Below are 19,918 nucleotides of genomic sequence, written 5' to 3'. Positions count from 1 at the left end.
TCTAGCGGCTTATAAATGGTATCAACCTGAAGCTGGTTGCAGTATATATCAGCCTCGCTGTTTACACATTATGATTATGTTATTTTTTAGTGAATACATGGAGTTATTCCCTATCATGAATCCTACAAACCACGCGTTCACTCCCATAGATATTTTCGCAATTAACACTTGATACATTTATCGCCATCAAGTGGAGAAAGTAGCCAACAAATGCTAATATGGATATAATTGATCAAATGAAATGAGAAATCAAGCAGATTTCATAACTAGCATAGGGAATTATTAATGCTCTTGGCTTCATCACAATTTACATATTACGGTAATATAATGTATCTCAAAAATTTTTAAACGGTTTTATTGTACAAACATATTATATTAACTCCATATCCAATTTTTTTGTTTTAACAGCACTTAAAATTTACCCTCAAGAGAATGCTTATTCGAATATATGTGCCTATATTAAGGGTTTAATAAATAGTGTTACGTTAAAGCATACTTTAGGGAGTAATGTGATAAAATAATTGCTGTATACAATTTGGAGTGGAAAATTGTATGATTATTTAATGGTTAATTGAGAAGAAAATGTAGTGGACACTGCCTCAATTACAGGAATTATAATATCAATTGAAAAGTTTAAGTAAATTTGAATAAAAAGTAATTTAATTCCATTTATTCGTGTGCTATTAATTTTTAATCAATTAATTTTGTTATCAAATATTGTTACAAATGCATTTAAGATTTTAATTGATATAAAATTATGGGTAGAAATAATAATTTACATTGAAGCTTTCCTTACATCATACAGTACACACAAAATTTATTTTTCTGTTTATTATCACCAAATTATTTGAAATAGCTTCAATCCAGGAAGGAAATTAGGAGTTTAGTTGAAAAACTGTTTGTGATATTTGTTACGGTGTACCCATCATAATTTATATTGAATTATTTTCTTGTTGCATACATTTAGGCTTTTCCACAAAATTTTGTGGAAAAACTTTTTCTGCCTTAGGAAGTTATTTGAAATTGTTTCAACGCCGGAAATGATAATATCGATTATCAACATCAGTTCAAAAATATATTGATCGATGTGAAAAGATTAATTGATCCAATAGAACACATTATTTTGTACAAGTTACTTTTGTAGATTGCTGTTTGTTGTAAAATTTCGGACTGGTTGGCTTCAAAATGAATTCTGAACCCTTTTTTAATTGAAAAATTTCGCTACTGTTTGCTTCTTGTTGTGTATACGTATGTCATAATTTTTAAAATTTATAATTTAAAATTTTTAAATTTTCTCGTTTCATACATTTAGGCTTTTCCACAAAATTTTGTGAAAAAGCTTTATTTAATAATATTTTTCTGCCTTAGGAAGTTATTTGAAATTGCTTCAACGCCGGAAATGATAATATCAATTATCAACGTCAATCCAACAATGTATAACTAGATTGATTTAAAACAAGTAAGGAAAGTCTAAAGTCGGGCGCGGCCGACTATATTATATTATATTATATCTACTCCCTGAGCAAAATTTCAACCAAATTGGGCCAAAACTTTGGCTTTTAGGACCATATTAGTCCATATCGGGCGAGAGATATATATGGGAGCTATATCTAAATCTGAACCGATTTCAACCAAATTTTGCACCCTTGACTATACTACTAATTGTACCCCTAGTGCAAAATTTCAACCAAATTCGGCCAAAAATCTGGCTTGTGGGGCCATATAAGTCCATATCGGGCGAAAGATATATATGGGAGCTATATCTAAATCTGAACCGATTTCAATCAAATTTTGCACACTTGACTATACGACTAAGTGTTATGTTTGTACAAAATTTCAAGCAAATCGGTATAAAACTCTGGCTACTAGGTCCATATTAGTGCATATCGGGCGAAAAATATATATGGGAGCTATATCTAAATCTGAACCGATTTCTTCCAAAATCAATAGGGTTCTATTCAGACCCACATTAGGAACATGTGCCAAATTTGAAGGTGATTGGACTTAAATTGCGACCTAGACTTTGATCACAAAAATGTGTTCAGAGACAGACGGACGGACGGACAGACGGACATGGTTATATCGACTCAGGGACCCACCCTGAGCATTATTGCCAAAGACACCATGTGTCTATCACTAACTTATAATACCCTGTTCCACAGTGTGGCGCAGGGTATAAAAATTAGTTAGTTACTTTTGTTGATAGTTGTTTGTTGTAAAATTTTGGATTGCTAGATTTCAAAATGAATATTGTACCTTTAGGCTTTTCCACTAAATCTACTATTCCCTTTTCGGATGCATTTTCAGAATTTGGTATTGTAATTTTTTCTTTTCCTTTAGCAAAGACATCTCTCATTTTTTTCAAATAATTCTTAACTCCTCATCTTTCTGTTTCTGCTTCTTTGCAGTTGTGCCTCCTGCCATTCATCTTGTGCCACATGCAATGGGTCTGCCGAATCTCAATGCATCACTTGTCGTTCCGGTCGCTTTGCCCACGATGGTAAATGTTTGAATAGCTGCCCCGATGGTTATTATGCCGATAAAAAACGTCAGGAATGTGTAGCCTGTCCAACGGGCTGTGCCACATGTACCACAAATGGTTTCTGCCTCACATGCCAAGACAACTGGACGCGTAATAAAAAAGGAAAATGTATCATCACCGGCAGTGAAAATTGCGATGAATGTGAGTATCAATTTGAATTTCAATGCGAATCCTGATGTTGATGCGTAACCGAGTCCAGCAAAGTCGGCGAAATGTTTTAGACAGCTTTAGTAAAGAGAATTTCTTTTGAGATATGCAAAGTGAATGTAACGGGATGGCTTTGATAGTGGGTGCTAACATGAAATACGAGCGATATTAAGGGCAATGCCAATTTTCTGATACACAGAGAAAAATATGTAACAACACACGTAGGGTAGGAATATGATCACCTCAAATATATTTCCAGAGCATAATGTTATTTTTTCATGGGAGGAATGGGGGGACCGTCTTGGCCCACATAGTATAGCCCACACACAAAACAAGGAACAAGAAGTAAATGCATAAAAAAAAACTATTAAAAAATTTTTTATTGAATTATTGTTTCAAACTGTTACTTGATATTTTGAAGAAAGGTGATACATCGATGGGGTCCCTATATACACCCAGAGAAGGAATATGATAAACTTCTAGGGCAACATTTTATTTTTGGGTGGGGATCAAGGAACATTATTGCCGCAAAAATATTGTTTTCTCGCCAAACATTAAATGGTCAGGTACATAGAGTCCGAGAGGATATCATATTGCTTCTCTGGGTGTATATAGGGACCAGTGTTGCTAGGGAAAATTTTTGGTTTTCCCTAAAAGGAAAAATAAAATTCCCTACTTTCCCCCTACATTCCCAAAAAATTTTCTCTACAATTTCCCCCACAATAATTTTCATTAAATTTAAACAAAATTTATAAGCAATGTACATACATTAAGTAAAAATAAATTTATGTTACAACCACGGTTGCCACCAAAGTTGGTAGAATACTACCAAAAATAGTAGATTTTTTCTTTTTGGTAGATTGGTAGAATTCTTGATGGTTTGGTAGATCAAATTTCTATAGAAATAACATTTTGGAAAAAGTTTATATAAAAATAAAATTTTGAAAAAAATGTATATAAAAACAAATTTTGAGAAAAAATTCTATAGAAACAAAATTTTGACAAAATTTTCTACAGAAATAAAATTTTGACAAAATTTTCTATAGTAATAAAATTTTGACAAAATTTTCTATAGAAATAAAATTTTGTCAAAATTTTCTATAGAAATCAAATTTTGGCAAAATTTTCTATAGAAATAAAATTTTGACAAATTTTTTCTATAGAAATAAAATGTTGAGAACTTTTTTCTATAGAAATAAAATTTTGACAAAATTTTCTATAGAAATAAAATTTTGACAACATTTTTTATAGAAATAAAAGTTTGACAAAATTATTTATAGAAATAAAAGTTTGACAAAATTTTCTATAGAAATAAAATTTTTACAAAATTTTCTATAGAAATAAAATTTTTACAACATTTTCTATAGAAATAAAATTTTTACAAAATTTTCTATAGAAATAAAATTTTGACAAAATTTTCTATAGAAATAAAATTTTGACAAAATTTTCTATAGAAATAACATTTTGAGAAAATTTCCGATAGAAATAAAATTTTGAGAAAATTTTCTATAGAAATAAACTTTTGAGAAAATTTTCCATATAATTAAGATTTTGACAAAATTTTCTATAGAAATTAAATTTTGGCAAAATTTTCTATAAATATAAAATTTTGAGAACATTTTTCTATAGAATTAAGATTTTGACAACATTTTCTATAGAAATAAAATGTTGACAAAATTTTCTATTGAAATAAAATTTTGAGAAAATTTCCGATAGAAATAAAATTTTGCAAAATTTTGTATAGAAATAAAATTTTGAGCCAATTTTCTATAGAATTAAGATTTTGACAAAATTTTCTATAGAAATAAAATTTTGACAAAATATTTTATAGAAATAAAATTTGACAAAATTTTTTATAGAAATAAAAGTTTGACAAAATTTTCTATAGAAATAAAATTTTTACAAAATTTTCTATAGAATTAAAATTTTGACAAAGTTTTCCTTAGAAATACAATTTTGACAAAATTTTCTATAGAAATAAAATTTTGAGAAAATTTCCGATAGAAATAAAATTTTGAGAAAAATTTTTATAGAAATAAAATTTTGAGAAAATTTTCTATATAATTAAGATTTTGACAAAATTTTCTATAGGAATTAAATTTTGGCAAAATTTTCTATAAAAATAAAAATTTGACAAATTTTTTCTATAGAAATAAAATTTTGAGAACATTTTTCTATAGAAATACAATTTTGACAAAATTTTTTATAGAAATAAAACTTTGCAAAGTTTTCCATAAAAATAAAAATTTCCAAAATTTTCTATAGAAATAAAATTTTGCAAAATTTCTTATAGAAATAAAATTTTGACAAAATTTTCTATAGAAATAAAATTTTGACAAAATTTTCTACAGGAATAGAATTTTGAAAAAATTTTCTATAGAAATAATGTTTTGACAACATTTTCTACAAGAATAGAATTTTGACAAAATTTTCTACAGGAATAGAATTTTGACAAAATTTTCTATGGAAATATTTATTTGGTAGATTTGTGGTAAGATTTGCTTCAAAATTTGGTAGATTTTTTTGGCACTTGTGGTAACCGTGGTTAAAGATCAAGCCTTGCCGGCTTCTAATTTCCTCCTCTAGAGCCACCAAAACGTAAAAATTACTAAAAATTGTGTTGGGTGACCCTAAATATTAGAGAAAAAAACTACATGCAGGGAATTTCGCCAACTTCTGGCAACACTGGTGGGGAGCCTATCGATGTTTAACTCTTCTTCAAAATATCGAATAACCGTTTTAAAAAATAATTCAATCAACATATTTTTAATTGATTTTTTTCTCTGTGTAACCACTTCTTGCTCCTTGTGTTGTGTTTTGGACTCTAATGTGTTGTTTGATAAACATACCAAAAAGGAACATCCTCTTCTCAACTGCCCATTCTACACTTAATGCATGTTTTTGTACATACAGTTGACCATTTGAACATTTCTTCTGATGTGGCCTCTAGGTGTCAGGATATTGTAGTTTGAGGTTTCCTTTTGTGATTTATGGAGAGTGATTGTTTACCATTCTTCTTCCTTTTTTTTGCTTCTAAATTGACTTTTTTATTATGATGGAGTGGAATCGGAAAACATGCAAAAACGCGATAGAGAGAACGCAAAATTGTTTGGATGTCAACGGATGCGTTAACCTTTTTCAAAAAAAAAAAAAAAAAAAAAAAACCTGAAAGGCATTTGAGATTTAAATTTCCAAGAGGGAGATTATAAGTTATTTTGTATGCCATAAATTGGAATTTTCGGAGATTTTAAAAACCTCGAACGATACTTGAAATAACATTGGGGGTATGAAAGGTAATTTTTGTTTTTGTTAAATCTTTTTAAAATAAACTCCATCAAAATGCAAATGGACAGCTTCGGCTGTTTAAGTAGTACGAAAATTTTGTCAACTTCCCAAGCCATCGAAGTTGATCGTTATTAATTATTTTCTATTTGACCACGAAATGTTTCTTGCTATTAATTAACATTTTCATTAACCTAACAGAAAGTATTTATTATATATAATTAACAGTGAATAGTATATTTGTACGAAAGGTCTAAGACGGTCATTCTACAGACCGTCTAGTTTTACTCGTAACTGTATCAAGACATTGATATAATCGAATATGACTGAGATTGGATTTTCCTAAAAGAATTTTGCTGGCAACAATTTTAAAATAGGCTACATTCTTTCATATTTAAATACAGATAACAAATAGGTCTTATGGACCCGATCTTCTGATTTTATTTGCTCAGAATTTAGGAAAACCATTTCCCATACGATTTGCCTGGTATTCGAGGTCTGCTGCTTTTTCAGCCCCAGGCACAGATTTTAATGCCATGACTTCAATGATATTTCCATATTGTCCAATTGTCAATCTGAAATTGAAATTGAAATATTGCAAAAGAGCAACATACAAATATTCTACGGGAAATCGTTGAAAATTGCCAATGACGAATCCATCATTGGACTAGTACCGATGCTCTGGATTATCGCAATTTTTATAATTACATATAATTTATTAATTCTATTCTCATTTACTGAAATACAATTATAAATAGAATCTATTGTTCCACATATCCCAAAAGTTTATCCGTTATGGTCCGATAGAATGCTGAAAATAATGCAGGTTCCTCAGAGTTTGTCAGAGCCTATCCATGGGGTAGTCCTATTAAAATATGCCTGGACATGGACCTTTGAAATGAGTCCATGTCGTGCCTTAATGTGTAAATTTATCCGCTCAATGACAAACGTTTTGACTAAAATCAGGACTGATCCAAACGCACCAGGAAATTGTTCTGTACCCACCCTGGGATTGATTCATATCCATAGGTTTGTTTATATCGATAATTTTTTTTTTAGAAGGACACAAGCTAACTAAATTGACATGAAGTTTGTAGATGGGTTAGGGTAGGTGGCAGCCCGATGTATCAGGCTCACTTAGACTATTCAGTCCATTGTGATACAACAGTTGTGATTTTCTCTCTTATCGCTGAGTACAACCCGATTCCATGTTATGGTCAATGACAAGGGAGCTCCTATTTATAACCAAGTCCGAACGCCGTTCAACATTGCAGTAAAACCATTTAGAGAAGCTTTGAAACACTCAGAAATGTTACCAGCATTACTGAGGTGGGATAATCCACCGCTGAATCTTTTTTGGTGTTCGGTCGAACCCACGCTCTTGTTCATGCAAGGCGGACATGCTAACCATTGCACCACGGTGGCTCCCAGTTTGTAGATGACTACACTAAAAAAAGAAATAATTTAAATTGATCCAAAGAATTTTTCATTGACATAACGAAATTTTTTCGTTAAAACAAGATTCACTTAGACTGTTCAGGTCATTGCGATACCACAGTGGTAAACTTCTCTCTTATCGCTGACTGCTGCCCAGTTTTACACTTTACTCAATAACTACGGACCTCTGCTTAGAGAAGCTTCGAAACACTCGGAAATTTCACCAACATTACCGAAAGGGGATAAGGCATCGCTGAAAAACTTTTTGATGTGTGGTCGAATCTGGGATTAAACCCATGACTCCAAAGTACCATGATATCACTGTAGCTCCCAGTCGTATTCGTTAAACGTTTATTGAAAATAACGAAAACGGTCATTGTATTTATGAAATTTAATTAAACATTTCGTAATATTACGAAGCTATTTCTCTCAGTTTATTTTGATACACTCATCAGCCATTTGGACTTCGCGAGTATCGAGATTACAATTTTGTAACCCAATTCCCATAAACTTTGATATCTGGAAGTACCAAACACTTAAACCTGTTATGGTTGCTGTGTCAACACATCATTTGGCCATCAAACTTTTTTGGACACACCCTTTCCAATTAAATTGAAAATCTAGTCTAAGTGAGACTTAAGTACAGTGTTACCGTTGTGCCATTTTAGTTGCAAATTTGCCACATTTTTCAAGCGGCGATACCTTTGCACTACTAAATGTGATACTTTCCATAAATTTATGCCACCATTTAATTACGTTGTATTTATACGGTACATTTTGATTCTAAACATCGTTAAAATTACGGATATGATCGGTGTCTTAAAAATAATCGAGTTTTCCAGTCGTATACTAAATTTGTGAACAATTTCCCCTTTTGCGTCGTAATGTTTTCAGCGAACAATTAGGTCGCCTTAAAGTATGCAAAAAAATGTTTTATTGTAGTTAAACTGTGCTAATATTCCTTGAAGCTTGCATCATTGCTGTGGTACAAATTGTGTAAATTTAGGGGGAAGCCTAAAAGTATGCTCTTTGAAATAGGTTAAATATCAATTAAATTCAATGCTGAAGAAAACATTATCAATTTCTTTTTCAAATAAAATCTTAATTGAAAGAAGAGACGAGCCGGAAAATAATTATAATATAGAAAATTAATTTAGGAACACATAATATCACATGGCCTTCATTAAAATAAAACCCATTTTACCTTGCCCTTTTTACCATAAAATCTGCAAAGAAGTATGTTTCGATCATAAAATTTCGGACACAATTCAATCAGTACAAGTTGTTCTTGATTCTAAGGCATTATTTCCCTTACCAAAGCAATGATGGCAATTGTTTCCAACAACAAGCTTTGCAGGTGTGCTTTTTACATGTAATATCCTTCAACTCAATCCTTCTTCCATTTGTAAGGGTCATAATAATTTTTGGCCCATTTACTTTAATAAATTTCACTAGAATGGTTTTGGCCATACAGCCATATGTCTTGCCTTTCTCTCCGAGATTTAAAAATAGCATAAGGCACTGTAGTAAAACCAAAAAAAAAAAGTAAACAAAAATCATTCCATTCCATGTTGGCTTTATGTGAGCAATGACCAACATTCTGCTAAAATTATTTGCTAGAGTGCTTTTGCTATGTTGATACAAAAGAGGCTGAACTATAAAGAAGTGTAGTTTTTAAATGCCCCCACTGGAATTTTGCAATCTTGTGTTTCTTTTATTTGGCACATTTTTCCTATACTAAGTGTTAAATGATGTCGCATATTTTCAGGCTGATCGAATATAAAAACTGCTAGCTGTTACATGAAATTGAAAACCCATTGCATAATTTTTGGCTGTTTTTTTGTTAACTCGTTGACTAAGAACTTCAAAGTTATAAGTTTTGAATCCCAGAAAAAAATTGGAAGTACTTCTAAAGCACATCTTTAAAAACTCTTCCAAAAATGTCTTCCCAAAGATGTTCTTTATTTTAACTACTCAAGAAGTTATTTTAATTCAATTTTTTTATAAATGCGTTTTGCATATTTTTAAAAGGAAATGTTTCAAATAGGATAAAACAGAATAACGATTAATAAAATGGTACAAATAATTTAAATCTTTTCGAAAAAAGCTAAATCAATTGTAGAAAAATAGCGAATTTTTAAAAATATTTGATGTCAAACGTTTCCGACAAGCGGTATAATGCTTTAAGAATCATAAAAAATTATAAAAATTATTTATTTGGCAAATTACTGCAAACTTTTTTTTAATTTACATCCACAACACTGAATTCGCATAACACCTTAAGAAGTGATGCAAGTTCAGTGCAACGGTATTTGAAATGGTTGACATCCATCTTATAACAAGCTCGTGTTAAACTCATCGCTTCTGTGCCAATTTTGCACCACTTCCGGATCCAAAAATAACATTTTCACTACTTTTTGGTGACCCCTTTTTTTTTTGCTGGGATGTTATAAAGTATAAATTAAAAATGAAATTTAACTGAATTTACTTAATTGAAATTTTATATTAAAAAGTGACGTTAGGCTTGTCTGATGATTTCAAAAACCAAATATTTATGTTTTCGCCTTCCTCTTAATCTTATGTGCCATTTATCCGCACAATTTCATATTCATTTTAAATCCTTTGAATTTACCTTTTATTAACGATTGTTTTCTTTTTCTCCCCCCTCGATCTCTCTCTCATTCTATGTGGATGTGTGTGTGTGCGTGCGTTTGCTTGATTGCAGCTGAATACTATGATAACAACCATTGTCATCCATGCCATAGCACTTGTGAGACCTGTGATGGACCCACCGAATCCAATTGCTTAAGTTGTCCCCAGAGTCTACTGTTGCAGAATAACCACTGTGTGAGCACCTGTGATGATGGCTACTACATGGAGGCTGGAGTTTGTGCGAAATGTTTGCATACGTGCACCCAATGTGTATCACGAATGAATTGCACGGCATGTGCCAAAGGATTACAGCTACAAAGTGGCGAATGCCGTACCACCTGTGCTGATGGGTAATTATACGAAATATGAATTGCATTTTAAGTTTCAAACGAGCCACTCAGAAGAGTGAAATGTCCACACATTCTGACTAGGTGGCAGCAACCAGATTTTAATGGATAGTACCAAATGGAAATATTTCAACGTCATTGCAATGTTGGCAAAGCTATAAAAATTGGGACATATAATTACAGTTTCTTTTTTCACAACGAGTAAATGGAGTTGCTACAGAAGTTATATATAAAGTGGGCAAATAACCTCTTTATGGCCCATTATTGAAACATCCCACATAGGCATGGGGTGTGTCAATGCTACAAGCTGCGAAAATTCGAATATTAATTAATCTCTTGACAAGACTTCATGAGGACTTGAGCACAATAGTAATGCAAACAATTTTCAAAATTTTTCTCTATATGTGATCATAATATCTGGATCAGGACAAATTCCTGCTTTACCTTCCTTTTTATACCCTGCGCCACACTGTGGAACAGGGTATTATAAGTTAGTGCATATGTTTGCAACACCCAGAAGGAGACGAGATAGACACATGATGTCTTTGGCAAAAATGCTCAGGGTGGGCTCCTGAGTCGATATAGTCATGTCCGTCTGTCCGTGAACACATTTTTGTAATCAAAGTCTAGGTCGCAGTTTTAGTCCAATCGACTTCAAATTTGGCACAAATATGTGTTTTGACTCAGAATAGAATCCTATTGTTTTTGGAAGAAATTGGTTCAGATTTAGATATAGTTCCCATATATAAGCATCGCTCGATTTAATAACCCATGTTACTCAAATTTCAAATTTTGATCTATTAGCCGATGGTATTTAGACTTATATGTAGCTCTTACATAAATATATTTTCAGATTTTCCCAAATTTGGATATATTACCCACACAAATTGAGCGATATCCTTGTTATACCCTAAACCACATGGTGGTCAGGGTATAATAACTTTGATGAGCCAAAAAATGTGCCTAGTAGAAATATTGATTTTAGACCCCATAAAGTATCCGATCGACTCAGAATCACCTCCTGAGTCGATCTAGCGCTTGGTGTCCGTCTGTCCATGTATTTGTTGTCCACAGGATTCCGGTCGCAATTATTGACCAATTTTAATGAAATTTGGTACAGGGTGTTTTTGGGGCACAAGGACGAAAGTTATTGAATTTGGAAGAAATCGGATCAAATTTAGATATAGCTCCCATATATATGTAACGCCCGATTTCGACAAATGGGGTCACGTTGCGTCTTTTTTCTAACCGATTCTCTTCAAATTTGGCAGAAGGTAATATAATTCACCTCCCTGCAAGTGTACTAAATTTCATCCAAATCGGTCCAGATTTAGATATAGCTCCCATATATATGTCGCGCCCGATTTTGAAATTGCACTAAAAAAAAAGTGAACTCTCTATTTCACTAAAGCCATATTAACTTTATATTAGTTCATAGAATCATTATGTTTGGAAAAAGTTTATTTTAGTCAAATAATTTTTTGCGTATGTTAGTTAAATGAACTAAAAAACGGGAAAAAGTTATACACAAATAAAGCATAAAGATTTCCTAATTTCGTATTTCTTACAAAATAGTTCATTATTTCTTTAAATTTGTAAATTTTACCAAAAATGTGTCCATCATGAACTTCGTATGTCACTAAAGACATTCTTGCAATTTTTAACTCCAAGATTTCTCTTAAAACTACAAAATTTTCTTTAACTACTGAAAAAATTTAGTTATGTCTAATAAATTTTCTTGAATTTGTCGAAAAATATTTACTTATTTTTGCCATATCGGAGTGATGCCAGCGCTTGTAATACCGTTTAGTTAAAATTTTCTAAAAAAGTTCCAAATTTTCTAAAATTAATCGAAAGTTATCATTCCTGGTGGGTTCACTGTTTTTTCAGTGTGCCCTTTATAACCTTATTTTTGACCATAGTGGCCTCATTTATAAACCGATCTTACTCAAATTTAGCATAGGATAATATCCTGTAATATCAACTCAACCTGAAAAATATAATCCAAATCGGTTCAGTTTTAGATATAGCTCCCATATATATGTATTGCCAGTTTTTGAAAAATTTACCCCTCATAACTTAATTTCTGCCCATAATAACCTTACTTAGTAACCAATCTAACTCAAATTTAGCACACGGTAACCTTCTGTTATATCAACTAAACCTAGAAAATTTCATCCCTATCGTTTCAGATTTAGATATAACTCCCAACGCTCGATTTTCCCAAATTTGGCCATAATACTCTAATATTTCAAAATTCAAATTTTGAAATATTAGCCGATCGTAGTTAGACTTATATGTAGCTCTTATAAGTTTCACAACTTTGGATTTATTACCCACACTAATTGAGCGATTTCCTCTTTTTTAATTGGTCCACATCGGTCCATAATTATATATAGCCCCAATATAAACCGATCACCAGATTTGACCTCCGGAGCCTCTTGAAGGACCAAAATTCATCCGATCCGGTTCAAATTTTTTATTAGCCGATCGTAGTTAGACTTATATGTAGCTCTTATAAGTTTCACAACTTTGGATTTATTACCCACACTAATTGAGCGATTTCCTCTTTTTTAATTGGGCCACATCGGTCCATAATTATATATAGCCCCAATATAAACCGATCACCAGATTTGACCTCCGGAGCCTCTTGAAGGACCAAAATTCATCCGATCCGGTTCAAATTTGAAACGTGGTGTTAGTATATGACCGCTAACAACCATAGCAAAATTGGTCCATATCGGTTCATAATCATGGTTGCCACTCGAGCCAAAAATAATCTACCAAAATTTTATTTCTATAGAAAATTTTGTTAAAATTTTATTTCTATAGAAAATTTTGTGAAAATTTTATTTCTATAGAAAATTTTGTTAAAACTTTATTTCTATAGAAAATTTTGTCAAAACTTTATTTCTATAGAAAATTTTGTTAAAATCTTATTTCTATAGAAAATTTTGTTAAAATCTTATTTCTATAGAAAATTTTGTTAAAATTTTATTTGTGTAGAAAATTTTGTCAAAATTTTACTTCTATAGAAAATTTTGTTCAATTTTATTTCTATAGAAAATTTTGTCAAAATTTTATTTCTATAGAAATTTTTGTTAAACTTTTATTTCTCTAGAAAATGTTGTCAAAATTTCATTTCTATAGAAAATTTTGTCAAAACTTTATTTCTATAGAAAATTTTGTTAAAATTTCATTTCAATAGAAAATTTTGTTAAAATTTCATTTCTATGGAAAATTTTGTCAAAGTTTTATTTCTATAGAAAATTTTGTCAAAATGTTATATCCATAGAAAATTTTGTTAAAATTTTGTTTCTATAGAAAATTTTGTCAAAATGTTATTTCTATAGAAAATTTTGTCACACTGAATAATATACGTATTAAATCGATCTTTTTTATTTAATATATACCACGTATGGACTTACATACAATTTAGAAGACGGTGTTAGGAGGTTTAAGATATCTTGCCATTGGCAAGCGTTACCGCAACTTAAGTAATTCGGTTGTGGATGGCAGTGTTTAGAAGAAGTTTCCACGCAATCCATGGTGGAGGGTACATAAGCTTCGGCCTGGCCGAACTTATGACCGTATATACTTGTTTTTAATAAGTTCGTTTAATATGTCAGTTTAATATCAATAAAAATATCACCAATTTGATAAAAAATATCGTAAGGTGTTTATCACAATTTTTAACTTGTCTTCTGTATATTTAATTTGGCTGAGATATTGAATCCGGATTACAGATAAAAAAACTACCAACAAAGGCTAAGATTTATTTTAAAGGTTTGTTTGTTTTGGTTTAAAGTTTATTTTTTTTAAATAATAACATTTTGAAGTATCTCTAAATTAAATTTTAATTTTTAATTTGATCTTTAAGAGAATGAAATTAAAAATAAATATTGTTATTATTCTGTTTCCCATGTGCAAATAACTATGTATCAATCACATTAGCCAACATGCAATGATTTGAGCCAATTTCCCTTAATAATGTCATTCATATTCAAAAAGCATTCACGAATCATGCAATTACATAATGCGTTGTAAAAGCTAAAATAGAGCCAATTGAAGGGTCATTATCGTCATCATTATCGACACTGTCAGTTTGTCTACTTTCCATAACTACTTCGACCATAGACCACCACACAATTTTCGCCTTGTCACCAAAGACACGGACATAAGTCGAAGAAACATAAAATGCAATATAACTTTTGTTTTAGTGGTTAACTTTATCCGTTTGTTTTTCTCTTCTTCAGCGAACTTACTAACTTTTAGTCTCTAACGCATTTTTGTTCTTTCTTCTTTTCGCAGCTATTACAGTGACCGTGGTACTTGTGCCAAATGTTATCTCAGCTGTCATACCTGCAGTGGTCCACGACGTGATCAATGCGTTCAATGCCCCAGTGGATGGCAGTTAGCGGGTGGTGAATGTCATCCTGAGTGCCCTGAAGGTTTCTACAAGTCAGAGTTTGGCTGTCAGAAGTGTCATCATTATTGTAAAACTTGTAATGGTAAGTTGAACTGGATGGACAAAGTCAAGAGTTGGAATGCACTCCAAGTTATCATCATTCGACAGAGTAGTGTGTGTGTGTGTAAATGGTACAGGGTTATTCAAATTTATTACACTTCAACGTTGACGTTTCACTAGTCTATATTTATGTTTGTATGTGTGTGTTTTATGTGATGGTATTGGTATATTGTCAATTTTTTGCTTTACAAACGTGTGAATATTTCATGGAATGAAGCGGGTGTCAAAAAGGTGATAAACTGCTAATGAATGTCAAGGCACGTGGCTATTGCTATTTAATGATTGTAGTTTTTTATGCATCTTTCCAAATTTATTACATAATTATAAGACGTGCAACACATATGGAGCTCTATGTCTACACGCAAAGAAAAAAAAAACGTTTGGAAAACATGTACCGAAAACGTTTTTCTTTTGTTAGAGTTTTTTGAATTGCTTCGAAAATTTTAAACTTTTATCACCAAAAAAATTCGTTTGTTACAAAATTTTTATTTTTTCAATAAAAAAAGTTATTTTTGAAAGAACAACACAGTCCATTTCGTTGATATCAAACACTGTTCTTTTCAGACTTTAGGTCTTTAATAAGACACATTTTACAGTTCAAAATTGAATATACTACAAAGTAATGTTGAACATTTTTTCGGAATCTTCCGAACATATCTGGAATATATGTAAGAAAAAAAAAACAAAAAAAACTTTGGTCGAAGCAGGGATCGAACCCACGACCCTTGGCATGCAAGTCTGACGTAGCAACCACTGCTCCACGGTGCCAAACTAAATGTTTGTTTCTGTTAAATAAACTTTGCTTATTCGGTTCGTGGGCGCCGCAAGCTATGCTATATAAATATAACTTATATGGATAATTATCTATTGATTACCATAACAGGTACATAGCTCAGTGGTTAGTGTGTTGGCATACAAAGTGCATGGTCCGCGGTTCGATTCTCCGTCCAGACGAAAGGTAAAAAAAAATTTAAAAATTTATAAAATCGTATAATTTCTTCTACATTGTTGGTGTTACAGGAAAAGGTGTTAAGAACTAAAAAACCTCGTGGATGTGAGAAAGATGTGAGGGAAAATGCAATTGGCAAGAAAACAATGTTTTTTTTGTCTTTATGAACTTATTTTTACATCTTGGAAAATAATAAACGTTTATCACAAAAAGTATATACTTTTCTTCCAAATACACTTCCTTACAGCGAAAAGCAAATGAGAAACGAACTTTGTTTGTCTAAAATTTCGTTTGGGAGGGAAGAATTATTTTTTTGCGTGTAGGTATTATATTTAAATTAGTGATGTAGTTTTTAGTTAATTTTTTCTTGTACGAGAGTATGTAATTTTTTGAATTGTAGTTAAAAAGTATCCAAGACATTAAATTTTTGAGGTTTTACCAACCTTTTGTGGAATTCTCAAAATGTGGAGTAAAATTTAGTTCAATTTTCCCACAAGGTAGTTCATTCTTGTCGCGAGCGGTTTTGACAGCCTTTTTTGTCCTCGATGTAAAGTAGGCTGCGAAAATTCTGAGTTTTCCTCCATTGCTGAGCCTGAAATTGTCAAACAATAAAATAATAAAAAATAAACCCCCTATGCAAAAAAGTTAAAGAAAACTTCAAGCCTACTTTTACCATATAAATTTCTTCGATAAACTGTCAATAAATTATTTTACATATGGGCATAAAAATTTATATATTACAACAACAGAGTCTTTTCGAACAAATATATAAACTTAGTTAAATAACAGACTAAACCGTTGCAAAATAACTCTATTCTATGTTGCAACCCAATACATTAATTGTTCACCTACCCTAAATGTATCACTCAATGGCAAATGTCATTTAATTACCCCCTAAAGGTATGCAATTCATAATACCACGTATTAAACTCTCTTGCCCATAATGTGTGTGCTCATAATTTTATTTTCATTTATTTTGTAATTATTATTAAAAGTATAAGTGTACAAACGCATACATATACAGAGGTAATATACACAAGCAATCATAACTATCACAAATCGCAATCACATCGATTTAAGGCCTTATAAAGGGTGATTTGTTAAGAGCTTGATAACTTTTTTTTTTTTTAAAAACGCATAAAATTTGCAAAATCTCATCGGTTCTTTATTTGAAACGTTAGATTGGTCCATGACATTTACTTTTTGAAGATAATTTCATTTAAATGTTGACCGCGGCTGCGTCTTAGGTGGTCCATTCGGAAAGTCCAATTTTGGGCAACTTTTTCGAGCATTTCGGCCGGAATAGCCCGAATTTCTTCGGAAATGTTGTCTTCCAAAGCTGGAATAGTTGCTGGCTTATTTCTGTAGACTTTAGACTTGACGTAGCCCCACAAAAAATAGTCTAAAGGCGTCAAATCGCATGATCTTGGTGGCCAACTTACCGGTCCATTTCTTGAGATGAATTGTTCTCCGAAGTTTTCCCTCAAAATGGCCATAGAATCACGAGCTGTGTGGCATGTAGCGCCATCTTGTTGAAACCACATGTCAACCAAGTTCAGTTCTTCCAGTTTTGGCAACAAAAAGTTTGTTAGCATCGAACGATAGCGATCGCCATTCACCGTAACGTTGCGTCCAACAGCATCTTTGAAAAAATACGGTCCAATGATTCCACCAGCGTACAAACCACACCAAACAGTGCATTTTTCGGGATGCATGGGCAGTTCTTGAACGGCTTCTGGTTGCTCTTCACTCCAAATGCGGCAATTTTGCTTATTTACGTAGCCATTCAACCAGAAATGAGCCTCATCGCTGAACAAAATTTGTCGATAAAAAAGCGGATTTTCTGCCACTGATTTTGGTAATAAAATTCAATGATTTGCAAGCGTTGCTCGTTAGTAAGTCTATTCATGATGAAATGTCAAAGCATACTGAGCATCTTTCTCTTTGACACCATGTCTGAAATCCCACGTGATCTGTTAAATACTAATGCATGAAAATCCTAACCTCAAAAGAATCACCCTTTAATAAACATCATCATTTCATAGCAACATTTAGTACTATGTGTGTGTCTGCGTGTATATTTTTGTAAATTTGCATCTGTAAGTTTAGTTCTTTCATATATCATCCTCTACTTCCGCAGGTGCTGGTCCATTATCCTGTACATCATGTCCTGCTCACTTTATGTTGGATGGCGGTCTATGTATGGAATGTTTGGGTTCCCAGTACTATGATTCACCCACACAGACGTGTAAAACATGTCATGAATCCTGTCGTTCCTGTACAGGTCCCGGTCAATATTCATGTCAAACGTGTGCCTTCCCATTGCATTTGGATCGACTGAATAATCAATGTGTGCCGTGTTGTGCAAATGATGCATCGCCCGAGGATCAGTCATGTTGTCATTGTGACAAAGATACTGGTATGTATAACAAATGGAAATTTTTGTATATTTCATATATCTCCACATCACACATACGAGTATGTATAGTTGTCATTATAATTATTTACTATTATTTATCAATGGTTGTGAGGTGAAATGTACGTAGTTTGCTGATTGGTTTTTGAATTTATTTGAGACAAATATTAAAATAAATTTAATGACACTTTATTTGTATTGCTTTGGGAAAGGGGAAGTACTCAATGATTGAACAACATTTTCAATAATGGTTAGCTTAGATTTGAGACCACCTGTGAGATTTGAAGGACTTTTTAGATATTAAGGAAGCTTTTGATAGAGTGAATACGAATTCAATAACTAAACTATTGCCAACTTCAGGTTGCAATTGATTTTAAACCACTCATCTAGCAGTTAATTTTATTGTTTACAAACCTTCAAAAGCATTTTGATATATTGCATTCTCAAATATGATTATTCGTGATTCTCCTACCATTGCTCGTTACCACGATACTGGCAGTGATACATTGCGTCCAACTAATAGTCGAAACAAATAAATTAATCCAAATTTTTAGCCAGGTCGAATCTTATGTACCCTCAATGGATTGCATACAAATTTCTGCTGAAAACTGTCTTTCACAATCGTGGTAACAATTGTCTTTTAAATTGTATGTTAATCCATATGTTAAGTAAAAAATAAACACCTATATACGCCCCTTTAGTTCTTGATCGTTTTATATAGATGATTCTGTAGGTAATTGGAGCGCCCAATTTTAACCGGATCAGATGAAATTTGTTCTTCCTAATTAAATCTAGTTCCTATATAAACCGTTCGTTAGCTATAATATCCGGAGATTCTTATGTTTTGGTAAATTTTCTATAGAAATAGAATTTTGACAAAACTTTCTATAGAAATAAAAATTTGACAAAATTTTCTATAGAAAAAAATGTTGACAATATTTTCTATAGAAATAAAATTTTGACAAAATTTTCTATAGAAATAAAATTTGGAAAAAATGTTCTATAGAAATAAATTTTTGACAAAATTTTGTCTAGAAATACAATTTTGACAAAATTCTTTATAGAAATAAAATTTTGACAAAATTTTCTATAAAAATAAAATTTTGAAAAAATTTTCTATAAAAGTAAAATTTTGAAAAAATTTTCTATAAAAATAAAATTTTGAAAAAAATTTCTATAAAAATAAAATTTTGACAAAATTTTCTATATAAATAAAATTTTGGCAAAAATTTTCTATAGAAATAAAATTTTGACAAAATTTTCTATAGACATAAAATTTTTACAATATTTTCTATAGAAATAAAATTTTGACAAAATTTTCTATAGAAATAACATTTTGGCCAAATTTTGTATAGAAATAAAATTTTCTAAGAAATAAAATTTTGACAAAATTTTGTTTAGAAACACAATTTTTTCTAAGTTTTGTATAGAAATACTATTTTGACAATATTTTCTATCGAAATAAAATCTTCATAAAATGTTCTATAGTAATAAAATTGTGACAAAATTTTCTATAGAAATAACACTTTGGCAAAATTTTCTATAAAAATAAAATGTTTTAAAAAAAATTCTATAGAAATAAAATTTTGACAAAATTTTGTATAGAAATATAATTTTG

At 31.3% G+C, this 19,918-nt stretch overlaps 1 protein-coding gene across 4 annotated transcripts in view; it reads left to right on the top strand.

Moving 5' to 3' along the window:
• Fur2 (furin-like protease 2) overlaps window positions 1-19,918 on the top strand; it is a 797,201-nt gene that overhangs the window by 754,945 nt on the left and 22,338 nt on the right. For all 4 annotated transcript variants that reach the window (XM_075301234.1, XM_075301235.1, XM_075301232.1 and 1 more), the window contains 4 exons: window positions 2,409-2,683; window positions 10,134-10,410; window positions 14,719-14,918; window positions 18,025-18,303. In XM_075301234.1, the coding sequence (XP_075157349.1) occupies window positions 2,409-2,683; window positions 10,134-10,410; window positions 14,719-14,918; window positions 18,025-18,303 (1,031 nt within the window). The remainder of the gene's footprint in view (window positions 1-2,408; window positions 2,684-10,133; window positions 10,411-14,718; window positions 14,919-18,024; window positions 18,304-19,918) is intronic.

The sequence above is a fragment of the Haematobia irritans genome, chromosome 3 (assembly GCF_050003625.1).
Source record: "Haematobia irritans isolate KBUSLIRL chromosome 3, ASM5000362v1, whole genome shotgun sequence".
Classification (NCBI taxonomy): domain Eukaryota; kingdom Metazoa; phylum Arthropoda; class Insecta; order Diptera; family Muscidae; genus Haematobia; species Haematobia irritans.
This window is presented reverse-complemented; position numbering and strand designations above follow the sequence as displayed.